Source organism: Porites lutea, chromosome 5 (assembly GCF_958299795.1).
Source record: "Porites lutea chromosome 5, jaPorLute2.1, whole genome shotgun sequence".
Classification (NCBI taxonomy): domain Eukaryota; kingdom Metazoa; phylum Cnidaria; class Anthozoa; order Scleractinia; family Poritidae; genus Porites; species Porites lutea.
In genome coordinates, this window is record NC_133205.1 from 39,968,140 (window position 1) to 39,992,645 (window position 24,506).

At 40.0% G+C, this 24,506-nt stretch overlaps 2 protein-coding genes across 2 annotated transcripts; both read left to right on the forward strand.

Moving 5' to 3' along the window:
* Nucleotides 1-1,802: 1,802 nt before the first annotated feature.
* On the forward strand, nucleotides 1,803-9,786 carry LOC140938369 (uncharacterized). The gene is made up of 2 exons (XM_073387856.1): nucleotides 1,803-1,884; nucleotides 9,159-9,786. The coding sequence occupies exons 1-2, from the start codon at nucleotides 1,865-1,867 to the stop codon at nucleotides 9,784-9,786; spliced, it is 648 nt and encodes a 215-aa protein (XP_073243957.1). The 5' UTR covers nucleotides 1,803-1,864.
* Nucleotides 9,786-11,461, forward strand: LOC140938370 (uncharacterized). Its single transcript, XM_073387857.1, has 3 exons — nucleotides 9,786-9,819; nucleotides 10,514-10,755; nucleotides 10,799-11,461. Exons 1-3 carry the CDS (start codon nucleotides 9,786-9,788, stop codon nucleotides 11,459-11,461), a joined length of 939 nt encoding a protein of 312 aa, XP_073243958.1.
* Nucleotides 11,462-24,506: the final 13,045 nt, after the last annotated feature.

A 24,506-nucleotide genomic window follows, 5' to 3' on the forward strand; every position in this document is an offset into this window, starting at 1 on the left:
ACATTCCATTTTTTGGCGTCTTTGTAACAATTGACTAGAAATAGACCGCGAACAACCTCTTACTTTATGACACCTGCGTGACACGGCAAGTGACTCAACATTAACAACTCATTTAGTGTTGGAGAGGAATTCATGGCAGAAATTTATTATATTTTATTACATTATTTATATGCATTTTCCCTTTAAAATATCAAAGAAATAAGAAAATTGACCACCCCCACACCATGGCCTACCCCATATTTTGTCCTTACCCTCAAGATGGCGTCGAAAGCCGTGACAAGGTCTATTGCTCCAAACCTTGCTCTGACGTCGAATGACTTGTTCCTCGACATTTTTCAAATATCTCTTGGCAGTTTTAGTTCAAACTCCTGCTACAAACATTTTGTTGTATTGCAATGCATCCTCAACGGCTTTTTCTGCTGAACGTTTCTTCCAATTCAGGAAAAAGGTATTGAGATTGTAAGCTACCTTGTATCGAAGCTCTGATAGAACTGTCCAGCACCTTTGTTTATGACCAGAAAATGCGCACGAGCGGCAGCTCTGCGAGGAATTCCCCCATAACACTCATTGACTCGCAGCTAGTTGAAAACCAACTTTTATTTACAAAACTTTTGTCTTTCAAATTGTTGTAAGGGGATTTTGTTTTAATATATGTGAATGAATCTGTAAATGGGTGAAGTTGTGGAATGTGACGAGATGTGCGTAATTTTATAAATACTGTATATTTCCTCCATTTTAGGCCACCAGAGAAGAATTAAGAGAATAATTATTTTACGCACTTTTTTTCAAATTCTAGATATTTCCTGATCCTAATTTATAAAGCTTTTATTCCCTTACTTCACAAGTAAACCATTTGATTAGCTATTAATCCATGCACTGCACTGAACTTTAGAGCTTACAATTTTGGCTTAAGTTCATATTTTTCAGACTTTTTTGACAAAATACCTGATAGAATCCTTCTTGTGCTTCTTAGTGTGTTTAGGTTTTCTAAAGCATTTTTTTAATGCCATGAAATTTTCATTCATAACATTTCAAAACGTTTCCACCATCTTGGCACTGACATGTATGGAATGTTGCCATGGCAGTTTTCTAATTTCACATCTGAAATTATTGACGATGAAATTTCGCACCAAATGATGGACTAATAATCATTTGTCACTCATTATATTATAACATGAAATCAAATGTGTTCACCCGATAGGGGTCTTTATTGTTGTTGTTGTTGTTATTATTATTATTATTATATTTTATTATTTTGCAATCTAATTACCACAACCACTGAACAACAACTGTTTCTTCTACAGTGGTTGTGGAAATCAGGTTATCTGCAAATTTTCCAGTTCAGTAGCAGGGGAGCAAGAGTTAATAGCAGTGAATGCCATGTTCATGTGCTCTTGATGTCAGGTACATGTGCTATATTTCATTTACTGGTTGAAGTCCATTATTTAGAAGTTTTAAAAAAGTGTCACGCTGCCATCTTACCCTATCTTTGAACGGTAAAGATTGAGTCTAATAATTGACAAGATCAGGCTGTCCTGGAACTGCCCACATGGTAGGGTGGCTGAGCCTTGGCCTAGCCAAAATTACTGCTCAAGATGAAGAGGGAGGCAAGCTTGACGCCCAAGTGTTATGTCAGTACAAAGCTGTCACCAGAAAGCTGTTTACCAGTAATTGTTAACCATCATTTAACTCCCCTGTAAGTGTGATGAGGTATGCAGTACATGTACCTGTGCAAGTGCTTTTTGAATTACCAGCTAGAAAACTTAAATAAATCATTATTTGCATTTAATTCTATGTTTTGGTTTATCTCAGGTGGTGTATTTGATCAAGTGAAATTTGCTTAACAGATGTGAAATTCTTTGAAATGGCCTCACCTTGTTCTGGGTAAGTACACCTGAGAATCAAACCATATTAATTTTTATGAAAATTGAGTCATTAAAAGGCTGAAGTACATATATATTCACTGTTTTGAAACAGTATTGTCAATTATTGTTTTTTGGTCATTAAGGAGGCCAGGGAAGGGGGGGTGGGGGGATTAAACAACATTGTTGTTATACAGAGAGGCCCTATCCCAAGGTCCAACCCCTTACCCTCTTAGATGGCATTTTTGACCAATTTAAGGTACCCTTTTCATATACATTCAATTGAAAAATATTGCTGCCCCCCCCCCTTTCACATACCTACCAACAGTAAGTCCTTTTTTCATTATGTGTTGTGTTTAATAAATTAAAGTGATATAGCCATATGCTGTCTTATCAAAATTTTTTAATTCAAGGCCTTTCAAAAACTGTAGTGACAGATTTCCCTACCCTTTCATATTACTTGGAATATTTCATGAAATCCCTATTCGTTTATAATTATATACCTGAAGACTGAAAGGTCCTCCTTTTTGGGTGGAGCCTGCCCCTATAAACCATCATAGGGAGTAATCTCCCAGGGTAACGAGCACTATGGGCAGAGTAGCAATTTCCTACTACGACGTGGCTATTTTCTCTAAAAGCATTTCCATTGTGGGCAGCAATCAGCTGCCTGTGTCACTTGATACCATGCCTCTGTTTTTTTGTAATGGGCAGTGAGAACGTGCCACGTTGTCAGTAACACTCATTGGTGATGCTGACTGAACAGCCTTTCAAAGTAATGCCCTCTGGAAAATCCCATCCCTTCCGTGGGGTTGGCATGGAACCACACAATACAACAAGTAGGTGGGGAATCTTACTGCTAGAGATTTCGTCTTGTTCTATTTTTCTTCAATCTTTTTGTAGCCAGGGGTAACACTCAAAGTACCGGGGAGAAATCCCCTTCATCGGATAAAAATACGTATTAGATGTTGCATTGAAATGTTAAGAAGCAAGATAAAATTACAGTATGCAATTTAAGTAAAAAAAATTAAAAGTTTATTTTTATACAGTTAGATTAAACTTAAACGTGTAGTGCAACTGAAATAACGTTATTAAATTCGAAAATTTCATATTTATACAGCTTATCATAGTGTAGGATATACAGTCGAACCTCCAGTAAGCGACCACCCAAAGACTGAGTGGTCGGTGGTCGCTTACGAGAGGTGGTCGTTTACAAGAATCGAATCACAGGGGGTATCTTCCGAGAAGATGTACGGACACATCTACTTCATGGAAAATAATTTCTTACATGCAATGCCCAAGTTACGACATCTGTAGTTCCATGTTGTCACTAAAGTTTTTTGTATATTCTAAGTAGTATAGTGCACACAGCGAACTTAGAACTCAGAGAATGCGTCAAGTGGCCGCTTGCTACGTTAAAAGCTATGAAAAATTAGTAACTGCTAGGCCCAAAAAGTGGTCGCGGTCGCTCACAGGAGAACGTCGTTTACTAGAGGTTTCAACTGTAAGGCTTTGACTGGGAAAAATTTGGTGTTTTGGATTGGCGGTCGTTTATGGGAGGTTAGCCTGTTCACAGACCCTCTATTTTCTCTTCAAAGTCCGTCGACCGCGGGTGATAAAATATAAACCGCAGGGGATTTATTGAACGCCAGCGTAAGGGGGTAGTGGTGGGACTGGGAAGAATAAAATAGAAAATAACCTTTTTGTAAAGAGCGAAAACAAAAATAAAACGTCTGTGTACAGGCCAATGGAAGGTGGTCGCACATGGAGGTTTGACTGTACTTAAAAAAAGATATTTTATAACGTTCAGTATTAACTTTCCATTAGGCCTCAAACTGGATCTATTGTAAGTCTCAGCTGATGAATCGTTATATCTACAATAGAAGAAATATTTTACTTTAAGCTTAATTGTTAGACCCAAAACACGTAAGGTTACACATGCACGATATGAGTAATGCACGGTTTCTCTGTAAAATACATTAGAAGCTTGTTAAAACGACCAGAAAAAAGTGGTCGTGAGATTGAGGTGGTCGTATTAATGGGATGTATGTAAGGGTGGGTTCTACCTTTAAATACATTTTACAAAGAATCTTTAAGCTTTAAAAAGGTGACAATTCTGTTAGAATTTTATTTTCGTTAGGCACCTAAGTTGACCTAAAGCCCGGTTTTGCAGCAGGGCGCATGAAATAATAGGCTGATTTAGCAACAGGACGGGAACGTCAGTTGACGACTACGCGCGATCAATTTTCATCCATCCATTTCAATAAAAGCAAATAGAATCACTTCTCACTATAGCGGACAACCTCGAACCGTGACTTCCTCATATAAATATGCGGCACCGAAGAAAAAAGAAAAAGCTAACCCTAAGCTTAAGCTTTATTTATAATTTACTTTTACCGGTATCACTTGTAATAGTAATAATAATAATAATAATAATAATAATAATAATAATAATAATAATAATAATAATAATAACAATAACAATAATAATAATAGTAATATTAACTAGGCACGATACGACCAAGTGGAAAATGTTTCCTAAAAGCCCTGCTGTGAAGCCTCCTATAATGCGCCACATGTTTCATGCCAAAGCGCTGTTGATAAGCAACCTATGGCATTTGCATTTGCATACAAAACTTTTTCATATGCCTGTTATGATATGATGTTGTTATTTTTGGCTTGCATGCGTCACGTGATCCACTCTTAAGTAACACAGACTTTGTGGTCGAGGTTCGGCTTGGATGCGTACAGACAAAAGCTTGTTTTTGTTGATGTTGGGTTAGCTCTGTTGTCTCACGGGATCTCTACCGAGACATTAAGTTTACTGTTGTTGCCACGACTTCTGAAAGTTTCAACGCCTTGTTCGCAGTACGTAGCTGGAGGTGAAGGCTATAGTCTGCGTTCATTCATAATCACAAACGTGGCCGCTGTCAGCAGGACCGCCAAAATTCCCTTGCCACTGAATTTATCCGGCCGTTTGCACCAAATTGGAAACTGTTTCGTCGAGTATGGAAGTTTAGAATTAGCAGCTGAACGCGAACTTCTTCCGACTTTTTGTGAATGTGCGTCTTTCTTAAACGTCGTTGGCAAGAAAGGAATGGACATGTACGAAACCTTTCAATGGGACAATCCGTCTCACGCCTCGAAAATTGACAAGGTAGTGGAAAAATGTGAAGAGCGCTGTGTTCCTGCTCGGAATGAAAGGTACGAAAGGTACTTTTTCTTCAAAAGTGATCAATTGCCAAGCGAGTCCCCTGACAGTTACATAACTGCATTAATGAAGTTGTCTGAGTCATGTGGTTAAGAACGCTGCGTGAATCGCTCGTTCGTGACCGTTAAGGAAACTCGGAAAGCGTGAACTCGATTTGGATAAAGTAGTTGAAACAATCAAAGCAAGTCAGGTTACTCATTCGCGAGGATTGGAAATTGCAGGCGAAATATCAGCTCAAGAAGATGTTTACGCTGTGAAACACAAGTCGAAATCACAAAAGAAAGGAAATCCTCGCAAGAGTTCGACTCGGACCCCATCGTCTAACAGTAGGTCTAAAGAGTGCCTATTTTTTGGTGGTAAACATGTGCTTGAAAGGAAGTTATATCCAGCTATCGAGCAGAAATGCTATAACTGTGGTAAAGTTTGGTCATTTTGCAGTCAAATATCACAGTAGTAAGGTCTGAGATTGTAAATGTTCAGGACGTTGAGGAAGTTTTCTACATTGATAATATTGGTGGAAATATCAAGCCCTTGTTCCTGTCACTGTAAATGACACTGCTTCAGTAACATTTCAAATTGATACAGGTTCTTCAGCAAACACCTTGCCACTTAAAGATTATATTAGAGCCACCAATGACCGTCAGCGTACTAACATTGTTCTTGAAGATATCACTCTGGTAATGCATGATCTTTCAAAGAGAAATGCATTGGGTTTTGCCAGGTCTGGAGCAGAGAGCATAATGGCAACAAGCATGAACTAAACTTTGTTAGTGTTGATCAAAAGGTTACACCTTTGATTGTTTTGAAGTCTTCTCAAGATCTGGGCCTTGTGAAAATCATGGTTTTTGGTGTTAACATCACTTTCAAAAATGTTAATGCTGATCCAGAACAAGCTGTTCGTGAGAATGTTACATCGGATCCTGTTCTTAGCCCCTTTGCTGATGTATTTCAAGGTGTCGGTTCTCTACCCGAAGAGTACAGTATTCAGCGCGATAAAGCGGTGCGTCCCGTGGTTCATCCCCCACGTAGAGTCCCCTGCCTAAGAAGGAAGCAATGAAGGCAGAGCTTGATAAGATGGTAACTAGCCAGATAATTGCACCTGTTACTGAGCCAACTGACTGGGTGTCTAAACTAGTGTTCTCTAGTGTCCTAGCTGTGCCCAAAAAAGATGGCTCAGTCCGCATTTGCCTCGATCTGCAATTAAGCGTTCTCATTATCCCTTACCTACTGTGGATGATGTTACGTCTCGAATTACCAAGGCAAAAGTATTCTGCGTAATTCATGCCAAAAGTGGTTTCTGTTAAGTGAAACTGTCAGAGAGTTCCAGTTATTACAGATCGTTTAATACGCCATTTGGTAGATTTCGTCGGTTGAGGATGCCCTTTGGCATTACTTCTGCGCCCGAAGTGTGGCAGCGCAAAATGAATGATGCAATTGATGGTCTTCGAGGAGTAGAAGTCCTAGCTGATGATTTTCTATTGTGTGGGTTTGGAGACAGTGTTTCTGAGGCAATCTGGGATCATGATCAGAATTTAACCGCATTCCTCCGAAGGTGTCGCAAATTAAACCTGACGCTAAATCCTCAAAAAGGTCAAGCTCCGCCTGTCTGAAGTACCATTTATGGGATATTTGTTAACTGCTGGTTGCATTATTACAGATCCAAACAAGGTGCGCGTTACAAAGGACATGCCCATCCCAACAGATCTGAAGTCACTGAAAAGATTTCTTGGAATTTTCAACTATCTTTCAAAGTTCCTTCCATACCTATTCAGTGTATCTGAGCAGCTGCTTCGTCTTGAAGTTAAAGATGCTGAGTGGTGTTGGCTCCCGGTTCATGATAAAGCTGTCCAGAATATCAAGAGTTTTTTTTGTAAAGCCCCAGTATTGAAGTTTTATGATATTACTCAAGACACTACAGTCGAAAGTGATGCTTCACGTTCCGGACTTGGCGCCACCCTACTTCACGGCGGGGGGGGGGGGGGGGGGGGGGGGGGGTTAGGCATTTTGCATTTGCTTGTAGGGCATTAACGCCTGCTGAAGGCCGTTACGCTCAAATTGAGATGGAATTACTCTCAGTAGTCTTTGCACGTAAGATGTTCGATACTTACCTGGGACATTGTGCATGTGAAAACAGATCATCAGCCATTGGAAACTATGCTTAAGAAAGACCTCAGTTCTGAGCCTAAGCGACTCCAGCGGATGTTATTACTGCTTCAGCGCTACAACCTTGATGTGAAGTACCAGAAGGGAGACAAAATGGTGATGTCAGACCCCCTCTCAAGAGCCTGTGTGGATGAACCTCCCTGACAGCCAGAGTATTGCCATGAGCTTGAGAAAATCGTTCTAGTAGATGATCTACCCATCTCTTATGCGCGTCTAAACAGTTTCAGAAAAGCCACAGCCTGTGATTCAAACCTTCAAATCCTAATGTTCACGGTCCTAGAAGGTTGGTATAGTATTGAAGATGGAGTTCCTCAAGAAATCAAGTCTTACTTCTCCTGCAGAGAAGAAATCATGGTCCAAAATGGTTTGCTGTTCAAGGGTGAACGTATCATTGTACCCGCTCAGTTAAGAAAGGAAATGATGGAGAAGATTCACTTGTTCCACCTGGGTATCGAAGGATGTCTCCGCCGTGCAAAGTAAGTGTTCTACTGACCCAGGATCAATGCTGAATTGAAAGATGTCATTCTCAAGTGTGATGTCTGTAATTCTTATAAGCCAGAGCAGCCTAAAGAACGTCTAATGCCACATGAATTTCCAACGAGGCCCTGGCAAAAGGTTGGAGCAGACCAGATGCAGTTTGATGGACACCAGTACTTGATAACCGTTGACTATTATTCCTCGTTCTTTGAAGTAGACAAACTACAGTCCACGGATTCCAGAACTGCTGTTGAGAAACTGAAATGCAGTTTAGCCGTCATGGAATACCAGAGATGGTCGTATCCTACAACGGTCCTCAGTATGATTCCTGTGAACTTTCGAAGTTTCCAAAAGAGTGGATTTTTTAGCATTTTATCTCTTCTCCCCGCCACCCACAAAGCAAAGGAAAGGTGGAGAATGCTGTAAGATTCTGCGAAAGCATCATGAAGAAGGCAGCTCGGGGAAAGTTTGATCCTTATCTGTCCCTCTTAGACTATCGTTATACACCTACGGATGTTGGCCTCCTCTCCGGTCGAAAGGCTTTTGAGCAGAAGAACGCGCAACCTGCTACTGCTGACACCCAAGCAGCTTGAACCTGTGACAGTGCCTCTGCGAGACGTACAACAAAGGCTAATTGCCTCCAGACAAAAGCAGGTGTACTATTACAACCTCAAAGGGAAAGCACTGCCTGAAGTACAGCCCGGTCAGATTGTTAGAATGAAGAAACCAAATGAAAGCACCTGGACCAAAGCTGTTTGCGAGAAGATGATTGGACCACGATCCTATGATCTTGTTTCCGGTCACCGAACCTATCGTGGAAATGGTAGACAGCTACGTTTGGTTCCACCCACAGATCAAGCAGTGAGCAGTCATGTGAGCAGTAAGCAGTCACATGCTACTGGTGGTAGTCAGGTCCTCAACCAGTGTGCGTCACCCATTAAGAATCTTGAAGGACCCCAACCTGTTCCAGCAGATCCCAATACAATAGCTCTTCCTTTTGATTTAACATCCAATTCTACCATCACAAGGAGTGGCCGCACTGTAACGCCTCCAGTCCGTTTAAGATTACATGACTTAGGAACTTTTCGAGCAGTGACTTTGATGTAGAAGCCTTATTTTAGGACTTTTTTTCTGAGACATCTACGTGTTCTTTTCAGTTCTTTGTACAGGGGAGGATGTTATAATATCATGATGTTATTTTTGGCTTGCATGCGTCACGTGATCTATCCTTATGTAACATAGACCTCGTGGACGAAGTTCGGCTTGGATGCATACAGATTAAAGCTTGTTGATGTTGCGTTAGCTCAGTTAGTTGTCTCTCAGCTATCATAACAATGCTCTCATTTCAACTATCCTCATTTTTATATTTTACTTCCCTTTAAAAGTTACCATAACCTAAATTAATAAACTTATTTTGCATATATAATTCTGTCTCTTAACTCCTTCAGATCGAGTTGTCTTGGTTTAACAGACAACCAGAAACGTTGGCTTGTTGGTGGAATAGTGCTCAACAAGGTCCTCATACCAAAGATCCGTCCTTTCGTAGAACAAGAAATTGATAAGGAATACACCAATCTTAGGACAAGCCACAAAATTCATACACAGAGTTCCTCTGGTCGTCTTCAAAAGTGGCCAAAGTTTTTGAAGTATGAGAATGTTAATAAGAATGACCTTCTTCCAAAGCTTCCAGGTGGGAAATGGAACTACTCCAAGTTTGACTGCAAAGTATTGTCTCACATTGACTTTGCAAAGTTGTTCGTTGAAAATTTCATGGCCAAGTTTAACGCCTTCGATGACCATTGTGATGCTTCAGCTGTACTGACATTGCTTGGGAGTGTTCCTGTGTTCTTAGGCCCTGTGCAGACTGCTGCTGGTGTTGTAAGAGGTGCAAGGAATGACTGGGCGCACTGTGTGTTCAGTAAATGGGACCTCGCCAAGTTTCAGCAGGTCTTTATTGATATGACTTATCTTGTAACAACCTTGGGTTTACCAGCTGCAGATGAAGCAAAGCTTCTTGGAGAACTGAAAGACTGGGAAACAAAAGGTAAGGGAACTATTGACCACACAAAGTTATGATGATTAAGTCAGCATCTACAAACGAACTTGACAGTGAGTAGTCACCAATTTCGTCCTGTTAGGAATTATGGTCACCTGATGACTATACACCACACAGACTAGATTATGTAACGAGAATTTAATGGCTACATTGGTCCGCTAAATCCAGTGGCCGCCGTTGAAAGCTTTTAAAGCCGTTCAGTTTATGAATGAGCTTTACAAAATTTGAAGCAATGCGTTTGAAAAATTTGTCTCCAACTTGTCAACCTACGTTTGTTGGCATTTTTACATGTAATTTAGACATTCAGTTTTTGGTTTGGCATTTGCTCCGATAGGGATATAAAAAGCTTGGCTTCGCCTTAAGTTGAGCACTACAATGCTTTATTGTTTCAAAAAGTTTTCCTTGTGGTATTTTGGGTGGTTTAAAAGATTTTTTTCCACTGCAAAAATTAGGTGTCATTTCTATGACTGTTAAATCGTATCACGTCACAGTTGGTTGGAGCGGCGTTGTTTCACACGGTCATTTACTAGCGGTTGAAGTTTGTTAAAGATCAGAGGACTAAACCTTTGTTATCAAGAACATTGTTCCCTTCGACTGAAAACTTTAATTTATAATCCGTCAGGATAGTAATAGCGTATGAGAAAAATAGTTCCCAATATATCCCATTCTCTTGATCTAGAAAAATTTTTTTTCTAGATGATTATTTTCAAGTCTAAACAATTTTTGCTTTCATTGCTTCTTTTTAAGGTACGTGCCTCTGCATGAACTCACCTGTGGATCAACATTTGCTTCAGCTGGTTCAACAAGACATAAAGTCACTAGAAGATGCTGTGGAAAATATGTCAGAAGAATCAGAGAAAGAAAAGAAGAAAGTTCGTGACGAACTGCAGAAGTTTTGGACCACTTTAGAGGACATGAAGCTTAAAGTGGAACTGGTTGAAAATAAAATTGATGTTGTCGAAAACAGAGTTGTTGGTGTTGAAAACAAAGTTGGCGTTGTTGAAAACAGAGTTGATGATGTTGAAAACAAAGTTGAAAGTTTTGAAAACAAATTTGATGGTGTTAAAGACAGAGTTGATGGTGTCCAAAGTAGAGTTGATGGTTTTGAAATCAGAGTTGATGTTGTTGAATACAAAGTTGATGGTGTTGAAAACAAAGTTGATGGTGTTGAAAACAGAGTTGATGGTGTTGAAAACACAGTCGGTGGTTTTGAAAACAAAGTTGAAAGTTTTGAAAACAGAATTGATGGTGTTGAAAACAGAGTTGGTGATGTTGAAAACAAAGTTGATGGTTTTAAAAACAAAGTTGAAAGTTTTGAAAACACATTTGATGGTGTTGAAAACAGAGTTGATGGTGTCGAAAGTCGAGTTGATGTTGTTGAAAACAAAGTTGATAGTGTTGAAAACAAATTTGATGGTGTTGAGAACAGGGTTGATGGTGTCGAAAGCAGAGTTAATGATGTTGAAAACAAAGTTGATGGTGTGGAAAACAGATTTGATGATGTTGAAAACAAAGTTGATGGTGTTGAAAACAGAGTTGATGGTGTTGAAAACAGAGTTGATGATGTTGAAAACAAAGTTGATGGTGTTGAAAACAGAGTTGATGATGTTGACAACAAAGTTGATGGTGTTGAAAACAGAGTTGATGGTTTTGAAAACAGAGTTGATGGTGTTGAAAACAGATCCCATGGAATAGAGAACATAGTTGATGGTGTTGAAACTAGAGTTGGCAGAGTTGAGGGAACTGTATCTGAACTGAGAGGTATATATTTAATGACGAATTTTTTGTTGACTAAATTTTGCACGTAATTTAAGAGAGCATGGGATACATAAGAGGTTAAAACAGACTTAATTTTGTGAATACATTTTCATTAAGTTATTAAGTAGTTCCATTGCAGTTTCAGATGTGCTAAGATTTATTTTGGACAGCTCTCATGTACATTTTAAATTTTCTTTCCAGTGTCAGTCCAAACCACAAGCGGCAGAGTGGAGAGCCTGGAGGACGAGTTACGAAAAAATTGTGAAGAATTGTTAAAGCGTACAAATTCAGGTAGACTTTTCCTTTTGAAGCTTAAAATTGAACTCTATTCAGTAATAATATAAATACTATTCTTTAGCTGAGCATGTTATGAAGAAGTTTTTAGGGCAGAACTTTTACACGAAATAACGTCTTGAAAAGCACTTTTGTTTCGTTTCAAAAAATAATTACAAAAATGACCAAGCTTGCATTTTGCAATAGCGTAAATAAGTTGTCCGTCTCTGCCTATTCGGATGTATTAAATTGACAACAAACTCTATGGAGTTAAACGTTTGGCAAATGAGGTTGTGAGGTCCTCCCCCCCCCCCCCCATGGAAACCAAGTAATTACAATGTTTATTTGCCATCGATCCTTTTATAAGTACAAATTAACATGGATTTGTGTGGTCGTGTATGTGAACAAGGTTTGACCAGGAGTAAAAACCTGATCTCAAAAAGGTAGCGGTTTGAGAAAAAATCCAAAAAACAGATGCGGGGATTCGTAAACATGATTTTCTTGTTTCATCCCCACCACACATCGCATATAGACATGGTGGAAGACTGTTTCAATTTTCACCAAGGCCCCGCTGTTATGGCAAAAACCCGTCGCGGCCGGATTGAAGGCTCACCCTCCCAGCCGAGTAAACTTTAGCGAGCGTTTATATGGGTGAAAAGTTGACCCTTTGCCCGATCCAAAGGGGCTAGGGCATGCGGTGATTGTCTCAGCGTGACTAAGTTGACTTGGCTGGGCGAGCCAAAGTATTTATTTGGAGAAAAGATGAGTTGGGTGATGGTTCAATATGGTTTATTTCATATATTAATTCAGTGGTAAGCAGTGGTCAAGACGATGAAGGTCTTTCATTATTCTTTTTAGTCCTTGCAGTAGGATCCGTATATTTCGATAAAGGTACACTGCACTGAATGAAACACTTCCTTTTCTTCTTAAGGCACGCAGATTTTGCTCGGTCAACCTAGTCTACCACCAAATGCCTGTGACTTTATTGGCCGCGAGAGAGAGATCAAAGAGATTGCGAGCCACTTGAAATCTCCATTAACTCGAGTCGTTTCCATCTATGGCCCACCAGGATCTGGCAAATCTGAGGTTGCAATAGCAGTGGGTCATAATCTCAAATCTGAGGGAAAGGCCATTTACCACATTGACCTTACTGACGTCAACACAGAGGATGACCTAATATCAGCAATTCTGCGTTTTTTTAGCGACCAATCGCTGGGACCCCTGCAGCCGCTCGATTTCCTGTTAAAACAGTTTAGTTTAATTAAAGATTCTGTTTCGCCTTTTTTTACTCTAGACAACGCCGACAGCTTATTGCAAACAAAGAAATCAAGAGACCGCTTTTTGAAAATAATTAAGCAAATTATAATGAGTTGTGCCAGTGTAAAAATCTTGGTTGCTACCAGAGAATCATCTGAGTGTAGAAAACTAAAACCGCTAGGGCAAAAGTTAGTAAGAATAAGATCTGTTGACAACGTATTTTCTCAGAAACTAGTGCAGAATTGCTTTCCTGAAGGTTGCGACAGAGACTGGAGGAAAGTCGCGCTGTTTTGCGGACATATGCCTTTTGCTATTAGACTCTTTTGTAACAACATGCCCCGAAATGAGTTGCCGTTAAGCCAAGCCATAGACAACTTTATCAGTTTGATTGAAAGTGATCTATCTGAATTGGATGATCAAGACGAGCTAGAAGAAGAGAAACTGAATGCTATCTTGGAATCATCATACCAGATACTCTCTCCCGAAAACAAAGAATTTTACGTATCATTGTCCGTGATTCCTGGCTTGTTTCATGAGACGGTTGCCGCAACTGTGTGGGGAATATCAACGCATGATGCTCAACGGACGCTGCAAAGTCTTCAGAGAAAGTCGCTTATAGATTCTTGCGTTGAATCCAAACCATACAAAGTTCACAATATTTTTCGCTTGTTTGCACGGCAAAAAGGAGCACGAGAAATGAATGAGGTCATTGTAAGGTCGACAACGCGTTTTATACAATTCTATATTGCGCTTTTCGCTGAGCTTAACGATGGCTTTCTTTCTGGACAGTCTGTGTCAGCTTTCATAGACTTCTACGAAGACAAACAAAATATCATGTCAAGTTTAATCAACGGTTGTTTAAACTTTTCAACACGCGACAGTTGTTTTGACGGCTTGACTAAGGGGATGTTGTTTATGGACGCTGTTTTATGGAGCGACCGAGCCTCTTTCAACAGGATCTATGATACAGCTATAACTGAGGCAAAGCAGAGTACAGATTCAACTGCATACAATGAGTTGGTTCTTGCAAAAACATTCAGTGAAGTAACATGGGGAACAGAAGAAGTGGAAACAAAGCAGCTGCAATGTAGTACAAAAGAGGTTCTGTCCTGCGATTCAGATGAGCAGAAAGGAAAACTATTATGCTATCTTGGCATCCACAAGCTCGCGAATGGACAAATCAAGGATGGTGTTAAACGTTTGGAAAACTCTCTTGCATATTTGAAAAACATAGGTGACCCAATGCAGAAGATCCTAAGGATCCTCACTTTGCAGATTCTTGAGCAATATTATGAATCAAAACAAATAGTTGATAAGGCGGCCACATTTTTCGAAAAGGCAAAAAAGGAATGTGGAACAGACGAGCAACAAGGCCTTTTTCTCATTCCCAACATACCAGACAAAAACGCTAAGATCAAAGAAAACAAACGGAGGATCGCTAATGAAGAAAATCGGCCGCTTGAGTTGGAGATATACTTTCTTTTAACCAAGGCAACAAAAATGTTCCCCTCTGCCAAAACAATGGAATTATTTGAACGAGAAGTTACCAAAATGAAGAAAGAAATGGAGCAAAAATGCAACTCAGAAGACAGTCTAAAAGTAGGTTCACTGTATATCCATCGGTTTGTTGTTAGTGTGCTCGCAGAGATGACCAGATACAAAGAAGCAATTGAATCAATTCAGGCTGCAATACGTCATCAGGAAAATGTCATTTCAGTGGTTGAACACAGCAAGGAGACGCAGAAAGAGGAATTGGCGAGAAGCTACTCCTACCTTGCCGTCCTTCAATTCCGCTATCAAGATTACAGTTCAAGCCTCAGGTCACAAAGGCGTGCAATGGACATTAAAAGAGAGATTTTTGATGAACAGCATCCAGATGTCGCCGACAGTTACCACGAATTTGCGATCATCTCCAGGACTATAGGAGATTGCGATTCAGCTTTACAGTTTCAAAAGCGTGTTCTTGAGATTCGTTTAAATCTTGCTGAACAAAACCCTTTGAACGTGGCCGCCAGCTATCATGAATTAGGGGTTACGCAGTGCAAAATGAAAGACTATTCCTCTGCGTTGCGGTCACATGAGAGTGCGCTTACAATAAGATTGGAGAATCTTGGTACAAAACACAGAGACACCGCCAACAGTTATCATGAGTTAGGAGTTACACAGTGGTATCTGGAGAAATACCAGTGCGCTCTTGATTCGCATCAGAACACACTAAGGATCTTACTTCATGTCATGGGAGAACATCCCAGAGCAACAGCAGACAGCTACCACGAAATTGGCAAGACTTATTTCTGTCTAGGAGATAACCGCGCAGCTCTTCAGTCGCACCTACGCGCATTTCGTTTGAGGTTAGAAGTATTAGGTGAGCAGCACACTGACACTGCCAACAGCTGCTGTGAAATTGGGGTCACGCAGTTTGAAATGGGATGGTATGCCTCCGCTCTTCAGTATTTCACTCGCGCACTGAACATGAGACAGACAATGCTTGGCAACTCGCCGCATTCAGAGGTTGCTCAAAGTTTCTATCAGTTAGGACGCGTGCAATGTCAGATGGAAAACTTTGACGAGGCTGTCAATTCTCTTAGCCGAGCACTTTCGATTAGGAAAGGTCTAAAGCAAGAACAAGACCTTGAAGCAGCCGAAGTTTATCACGAATTAGGGAGGGCGTTTATTCACAAGGAAGACTTCACATCAGCGTTTGAAATGCATCAGCTTGCTCTTGGAATCCGCGAGAGTGAAATGGGTGAAGCACACGCATCAGTAGCCGACAGTCTCTTTCAGCTGGGTCTGGTAGAGTGGGAACAAGGGAGACATGAGGAGTCACTTCAGCTGCATCGAAGAGCAGCGGATATTAGGGAGAAATACTTTGGCAAGAAGCACCATAGAACGGCCGAAAGTTATTTCCAGCTTGGGCTGATGCTTTCTGAGTTGGAACGCTACAGTGAAGCCCTAACATTACACCAACAGGCACTAGAAATAAGGCAGAAATGGTTGGGTTATTATATGCACAGCTCATTAGCTGAAAGTTACCTCGAGACAGGCTGCGCCTTAATTAACGTTGGTCAGTTCGGTTCTGCGTTCAGTTCAGTTGAGAATGCTCTGACGATAAGGACTCGGATAGTGGCACAAGAAGAAGGGGAGGTAGCCAACTTGCCCCATGAAAAGAAAGTGAAGGAATTACTATTGCAAGATCACCAATCATCTCTTCAGTTGTACAAGCGTGTATCGACGATTATTCATGATCATTCTTCAAGTGTTCGCTCACAGAATAATTCACTAAAGGAGCTACTTGGTAGATTTGAGGGCCAACTAACAAAAAAAGCCAGCTGTTACTTTGACGTTGGTCAGGAAGAGTTCAATAGAGGTAAATTGGAAGCAGCCCTTCGTGCACACCAGCGAGCCCTGAATTTTAGAGTGATGCTACTAGGTGAGAACCACAGAGATACAGCCTCCAGCTTCGTCTTAAAAGGAAACGTGCACTTTGAAATGAGGGACTATACTCAAGCTTTGAAATCACACCAGAGAGCTCTTGAAATAAGACGTAAAATACTCCTGGATAATCATCCTCACACAGCTGACAGCTATGCTAACGTTGGAGTCGTACAAAACGCATTAGGACACTATACTTCAGCCCTTCAATCATTCCAGCGAGCACTTGAAATAAGACGTAAAACAGTTGAGGAGAACTACCTAGCCAATGTGGACAGCTATAGAGGCATTGGAATTGCACATCGGGGATTGGGAAACTTTGATTCAGCGCTTCAGTCATTTCAGCAAGCTCTCAAAATTGCCCACGAAAAACTTGGGGATAACCACCCAGAAACAGCTAACTGTTATGAAGACGTTGGGAACACCTTGGGAGACGACACTTTAGCCCTCCTGTTCAACAAGCGAGCTCTTGAAATAAGACGTGGAATACATGGGGAGAAGCACATAGACATAGTTTCCAGCCATAATAGCATTGGAATTATACATCATCGTATGGGAAACTATACTTTAGCCCTTCAGTCAGGCAAGAAAGCACTCAAAATGGGCCGTGACCTCAATGGGGATAACCACCCAGACACGGCTGTTTTGTACTTGAACATTGGGGTCACACAAGGTTTAGTGAGAGACTATACTTCAGCAATTCAGTCATTCCAGCAAGCACTTAAAATAAAGAAAGAAAGCCTTGGGGATAACCATCCAGACACAGCTGAACTCGAGCTTTATCTTTTAGTAACTCAATTAGGAGAAGCAGCACAAGGACTTGCTCCGATTTCCAATTTACGCCAGCCGGTACTCAGAAAGAGGCTTATGAATAACAATCCAGACGCAGCTATCAGTTACAATGTCTCTGGGTTCACAGAAGAATCATTGGGACGCCACGCTTTACTTCTCCGTTCACGTCAGGGAGAACAGGTTAGGGAAGAAATCTCTGGGAAAAAACACTCAGAGTCATCTAATACCTCCGATAAATTTGGGTTCATAAAATGCGCCCTTGTAATTTTACTTATTTTAATGATCTTATCATTTCGTATTCTTCCTGGCTTTTCCAGCAGTGAAAAGAGATTCATTTAATTAAAAGTTACTGTATACGTTGTCTCAAATCTCGTTGCAACGCTTATTTTTTTTTATCCGCGAAATAAAGAACCCGTTGAACGTCAACGTGTGCTATTAAAAGGATTCAAGTCAATGCAGTTTTCAAGATGAATGTCCTGACACGAGCACTATAATGCTCTGAGTTAACTGAAGTAGTTGTAAGGTGCAGTTACATCTTGTCTGCAGACTCTGATACTTGTGTTATGAATGATCTAGAAAACGGTCTGAATATCGTGTAAGAGCAATTCTAAAAAAGTTTAAAGTTTATTTATAGTCATTTACTCGACTCAAACAATACCAAACGACACGCTCTTCAAGTCAATATTAAAATCGGAACTCGAGAAGGCTTAGTTGTGACATGGTTTGGTTTGCTAACTAGTTGCGGTATGTAAGGCAAACTTTCAAAACGCTTCAACAATTTCTTTTTCTTACTTTACCTTTTCAAACAAACTTTTGAGAGAATTTAAAATTAAAATTTTCCTAAGACATTTTTTGATCAGACTTTGGCTTAAAAGACATTGCTTTGAACAATAGCTTTTACACTGCGGTTGCTACTGTAACCTAAGATGCTAAAGAATTGGTTTGGGAGCTCCCTTAAAATCAGATAACATTGAACAGCATCATGACGGTCAAGACATTGCTTGGAACAATAGCTTTTACACTGCGATTGCTACGGTCCCCAACGAAAAAAATCGGCGTGGGAGCTCCCTTAAATTCAGGTGACATCGAACAGCATCATAATTATCACAGTGAAGCCACTTTTGACCTAACAAGTTGGAGCTTTCTTTGGCAAATAATCAATACGTGTAATAACAATAACTATGCCGCTATTGACCTAAAAATGGTCACTAATTTACCTAAAAATTTTTTTTACCATGATATAAATATACAAATATATCATATAAAATAGGATAGAACAGGAGCGTATTGAAATATCAAATAATCGATGAAACAAAGATGTCCGAATATTAAAAGGGTCTTTAAATTGCGTTTAAAAGTAGCTAGTGTGCACACTATTCCATTGTGTTGGTGCATGAAAGAATCTGACACGAAGTGTAGTAAGAAAGCATTTTGTCTTTTGGCGGCTCCAGCAACAAACTACTATTGGACCATAAGGCGCTTACCATTAGCCAAGTGGCTGGCGAGACCATTTCCATCGAACAGAGAATTATGTCCAGCCAGAGCAGAAGTCATAGAAATTTGTTGAATATTTCCTGCTGGAAAACACTATTATAAAGTAAATAAATATAGTAGGAGCTGTTACACTTGTTTAAGCTTCAGTGTAAATAGGCGCATTTGTATAAATGGACCTTTATCTGTTTTTGCATCGAATTCCCGCTTAGAGTTTGAGTTTCTTCATACCCGCAAATCTAATGCTCTATTCACGTCAAAGAAACGTTGGCCTAAAAAACTCTTACTTGTGGTACAATTTAGGGAGAACTGTCAAATTAGTGTTTAAAAATTAAGGTAAAGCAATTTTTGCATAATTAAATTAAATGCTGTGTGAACATGGCAAAATAGAATAGATTGCGGCTCTGTGGTAGATTCGTTTAGTAGCTTTTGTTGACCAGTGAACATGGAATTTAGAGGGTTTTATAACTTTTTTTTATAACTTTTATAATGTTTTGATTTCAATGTACAATCTGTACTTAATGTGATGAAATAAGAACTGATAGTTAGTATCAATTATATGATAGAGATCTTTAAACAATCATGTAATGACTTGAAGTAACTATTTGTACAAAAAAGAAATGTTAACTACTTTCTAAAAAGTGTTTTCTCATATTTTAAGTTGTTTTGGCTGCCAATATTAGGGTCTGTTTACTGACGAGGGAGGGTAACCCTAGTGCCATGTTGCAATAGGAACAGGGTTACCCTGGCACCCCGTGCATTTCTTCGTTAATTTTCATACAGCCTGATTACAAGGCAGATAGGGTTACCCTGTGCTGGTGCTGGGGTAACCCCATCTGAGCCCTTGGGTCACCATAGCGCCAGGGTATTGTTGACCAGAGCTCTAGTAGAAATAACTCACTCACTTGGGGCAACTTTGCTCCGTTATGTGTGACCAGTAGTAGATTTGAAAATTCGAATGGATTTTCCAATTTTTGAGCAAAATTTTACCTGAATCAGTGCATGGAATCTTGCGTTTCCTGCTTTTATTTTACCTATTGTGTGTAATATGTGTGGGAATACTAGCCTTATACAAGCCTTCTGTAAGCCTTTTTACGCGTAGTGCAAGTATCTTACAAAGCCTTCTGTAAGTCATACACAAGAGACAAAGGCAACCGACAAAGCTTTTGTAAGGACTCGGTCTTTTTAAGTTTTAAAGAAGGCGTTGGTAAGAAGGTTTCTTAGGAATGAACTGTTTTGATTTAATTTTGGTTATTTAGTGACACAGCAACTAAAATAGGGTAATTTTAATGGAGTGGAATATAAAAGGTGTTCTATATTATATTATGTTACTGTTTTTATGTAATGTTCTGTGTCTAGCTGCTGAGAATGATCCTGAAAGCTTTAAGATACAGGTATATTTCAAAGAGCTACCCAAAGATCGGCGAGGGATGCAACTGACTGACAAATTTAATTTTATAAAATAATAACTGATATTTAGTATTAATTGTACGACAGAGATTAAACAATCATGTAATGAATTTAAGTAACTGTTTGTACCAAAAAAATGCTAACTACTTTGTAGATATTTTTTTGCTCTTATTTTAAGTTGCTTACACTGCCTTATATTAGGGTCTTTTTACTAAGAAGGGAGGCTAACCCTAGTGCCAGGGTTACAATAGCAACAGGGCTGGTGCATTTCTTCGTTTTTCATACTGCGTGATTACAAGACAGATATGGTTACCCTGTGCTGGGGTAACCCCACCTGAGCCCTTGGGTCACCATAACGCTAGGGTATTGTTAGTCTCCTGCAAAGGAGACTAGGGTATTGTTGACCAAAGCTCTTATAGAAATAACCCACTCACTTGGGACAACTTTGCCCCGTTATGCGTGACCAGTAGTGGACTTGAAAATACGAATGGATTTGTCAATTTTTTGGGCAAAGTTTTACACATCTGAACAATATTTGCTCTGTGTCAGTGATTTAGGTATTTGTCAGTTAATTCGTGACTTTTAGCGCGTTTCCGAGAGATATCCACAATTTCAATCTCCGACGTTACAAAGAAATAGGTATTCAAATGCTTTATTGGTCAGACGTGACGTGGGGTGTCTGTTTATAAAGTTGACCCGGGTAACGGGGTAACGGGGTCAAAGAAATTGTCATTAAACTTGAGGTTTCTTTTGACCCTTTTACTATCACATGGTAACGTAACACTATAGCGTTATGCCTAAACAAGCCTCAGTCAGATGCATTGGTTTAACAATTTTGTAATAAGTTAGTGCTAGTGAAATTGTTAAATAAAGAATGTATTGAGCCTTAATGTGTTTAATTGGTAACTTTCCTGGGAGGACATCTTGATCTACTGGTTTCTGAGGGCCGAGCACCCTTCTAAAATACGCTTTCATAAAGTCGATGTGCCTCTTTTATGCTTTTTTTTATGTAAGTGGAACAATTCATCCTTTCAAAAAAATGTTGTTAAGTGATAAAAGTTAATCGCTTATGTTGCCGAAGGGGTGCTGATAAAGCTTCAAGAAACCGTAATACGAACTGACCACAAATGTTGAACCAAAAGCCTTCTGGTAAACTCAGTCTTAGTTTCTCTCGAATCTCTTTTTGCTTGATTATGATTGGTTTTAGACCACAGGTCACTTAGGGTCTTTTTCCCCACTCACCTCTTGATCAGCGTCTTTTTCTTTGCAATTATAAGGCCGTTGGGTTTGGATGGAAAAATTGAAGTATGGCGTCTCGATCGTGTCTCGATGTTTTTCTTGTGACCTCAAAGACACTATTACTAGCTTTGTCTCGGTTTTCAACGCAATTCATGGATAAATGAAGCTTTTTGTCTGGCAGTATCGACGAAAAGTGTAGAACCATGCATGTCTTTGTGGTTGTTGTATACAGCTATTTCGAGAAAGGTTGTCGGAAGAAATGTGCGCGCGACAATCCCGAAAGGTAATATGGGATATGATCAATACACTGTTCCTGACGACTGCAGCTGTCGAACCTACTTTTGTTGCTTTTCTTTAGCACTCGCAAACACATTTCCATGGCCTTTCGTGCCAATTCTTTCAAATTTCTTTGAAAAACATAGAACTCAAAGCCACCCACAATGCCTTTCAGGATTGTCGCGTGTACTTTTTCCGACAACTTTTCTCGAAAAAGCTGTAACGCTAAAAGGTGAAGACGCCGCCCAGGCTTAATCTTAGTGATTTTCCTGAAACTCTTTGGAAAAGCGGGAAGTTGAATTGAAATGAGTGGGAGTGCTGGTTAAAAAATTGAAATCGGATTCCCAGCGAGGTGTGTCCGGTAGATCTAGATTATCAAAACGTTATTGTGTTGTGCAAATTTAATTCAACTCTTGTACAACTTTTAGTCTTCTCCCCTACTTAATTCAAGCTTTTTCTTTTGTAAGAAAATACTGTGCAAGCCTTAAAATACAAGTGCATCACTGTCTACTCTGTTTAGCTATGCCGCACGTCCTGTTGTCGTGAATGCCGTTTAGATATGGCTTACCGTATCCCCCAGTATATGCTCTAAAACTTCAAAATCGCTAGTGTACTAACAATTAATTGACAACTTATAAACGGCCTTTCGCTACAAATTCCCACTGAACAGTTGCCTTTTCACTGCTTTCTGCACGCAGAGAAAAACAAAAGCCTTCGGGTTGAGGGCAGTCGGCAGGAATAGCTCATTTCCAGCATGTTTAAAACTATGATTACATCATCACCAAAAATTATAGCAGTCATTGAATGAGGGTCTGAGTATAATGCGAAGAATTTTGCAGATCGAGAAGACTTTTATCCACCGAGGCGAAGGTCGAGATGGATTACAGCCTCCGACAGATTTGAGAAATTCTGTGCATCATACGAAAGCCGAATTATATTTTTTTCATTTATTAAAAAGAAAAATCTTAGTTCCTCCACGTTGAGTTTCTTGTAGAGCCATATATCACCACACAAAGACCAAATTCATTTTAATACATTGCGTTTTAACGGAAACCATAACAAATGAACTTCCTCACAGTTTATTATCAGTTTCCTCAAAAGTGTTAAAGTCAGGTGTAAAGGAAGGAAGAAAGGAAAGAGTGACGGAGTCATGAATGAGGAGGGCAACAGACGTACCCTCTTTACAATATATGTTAACTTGTTAACAGTAAGCTCGGACGTCAGCATACAAAGGCGCCACTGGCAGCCGCTTTCGGTTCATTTTCACTGAGCTTACTTACCCACCCAACCCATGATGCGAATCATGTGTGAAGGTTGGCCATACCACCGGGGTCTTCGTCCCCTACTCTTTTCGAACAGTGGTGTGGGTTCTTTTACGTCCCACAAGAACAGACAAGTGTAAGTGCTGTGAAGCGGGACCTACGGTTTTTCCTTCTTATGCGAGAAGACTAGAAAGTCGAGATGTTATTATTGAGGCAGCTCTTCCTTCTCAGCTATTTACAGCTGAGTGTTGGTCCGGCCAAAGTTCGAGCCCGCGACCTCCCGCTCAGCAGAGCGGCGCTCTCCCATCTTTCCCCAGTCTCGCTCTCTGTCTTCAGCCTCGTTCCAGACCTTTTGTTTGACTGCTCACGCGTACTTGAATACGCAAAAATAAGGACTGTTTTGCAGTCTATTTAACAATTATTCCACGAGGGCGCGTTGGATATGAGATGATAGATAGCCAACTCGGCGCTTCGCGCCTCGTTGGCTATAATCATCTCCTATCCAACAAGCGCGAGTGGAACAATTGTTTTATTAAAAACGCCCAAAAAATCTCGTTGAATCTCCCCGACATTAAATTTTGTTAGAACAAACCGGAAAAGAGTTAAGGGACTTCCGCTATTCACATGTCACACGTCTATGAAAACTGTCAACGGGCGAACGGACTCGCCTGGACTGCATGAATGAAAAATCAAAACATTGTAGCGATGAACATATTTAAAAACTCATCAGGATTCTAGGATTTTACACAGCAGGGCAGCTAAAAAAAACCTGGCAGATAATGCGAAGGAAAAGAATTTTTAAGTGACAGCCGTCGAAATTACTGTGAATTTTGATTTTCGGTGCAGTTACAAAAGTAAGAACAACGGAGAAAAACTATTACCTCGGTCGCTTGTTATGAAGATCTATGAAGTTGTTTGAAGCCACAAGCTGGTTTTGCAGAATGAGAACAGGAGCTATACTGCCGCTTCGATTGCTGTAGTGAATGGCTGCATAGCCTGTATTTGTAGCTGGTTGCTTGTGATTTATATTGTGGATGTCGGATAAACAAGCCGCAGTTATCTATCGGCGAGTGATTAGATCGCGAATGGCTTCGCGATCATGAAGAAACAACATTATCGTAGCTGGTAAAGGTACTTTAGTTCCATGTATTTTCATGCGTTTTTCGACAAACTTTCAAACAAGCTCTTGTGGCTTTTTTGTTTGTTTCTGTCTTTTGTTTTTTCGATGAAATTGCATTTCTAGTATTCTAAGAAATGAATTAAAACAATTTGCTTCGGGCGCCGTTCTAACCTTCGCGACAAAAAATCTCAGCTAGCTTCCACTTTTAAACTGACGCTTACACCGACCATATATGGAGAGCATGGTATAATAGCTCATATACTATAATGGCTAAACCAATCAAAATGCTAGAATTGCATTATCAAATGATTCAGTTTTTAATAATATTATATAGACACCAATGAAATACGAGGATTTTTCCAATGACGAAAATTTTGGTATCCAGTGAAGATACAATTTTTATCCTTCACGTACATGTGAAGATATCACG

Coding starts and splice junctions, on each gene's coding strand:
- LOC140938369 (XM_073387856.1), top strand. CDS start 1,865: ATGGCCTCACCTTGTTCTGG. Junction 1,885..9,158: donor ATGGCCTCACCTTGTTCTGG/GTAAGTACACCT, acceptor TAACTCCTTCAG/ATCGAGTTGTCTTGGTTTAA.
- LOC140938370 (XM_073387857.1), top strand. CDS start 9,786: ATGATTAAGTCAGCATCTACAAACGAACTTGACA. Junction 9,820..10,513: donor ATCTACAAACGAACTTGACA/GTGAGTAGTCAC, acceptor CTTCTTTTTAAG/GTACGTGCCTCTGCATGAAC. Junction 10,756..10,798: donor TTGTTGGTGTTGAAAACAAA/GTTGGCGTTGTT, acceptor TTGAAAACAAAG/TTGAAAGTTTTGAAAACAAA.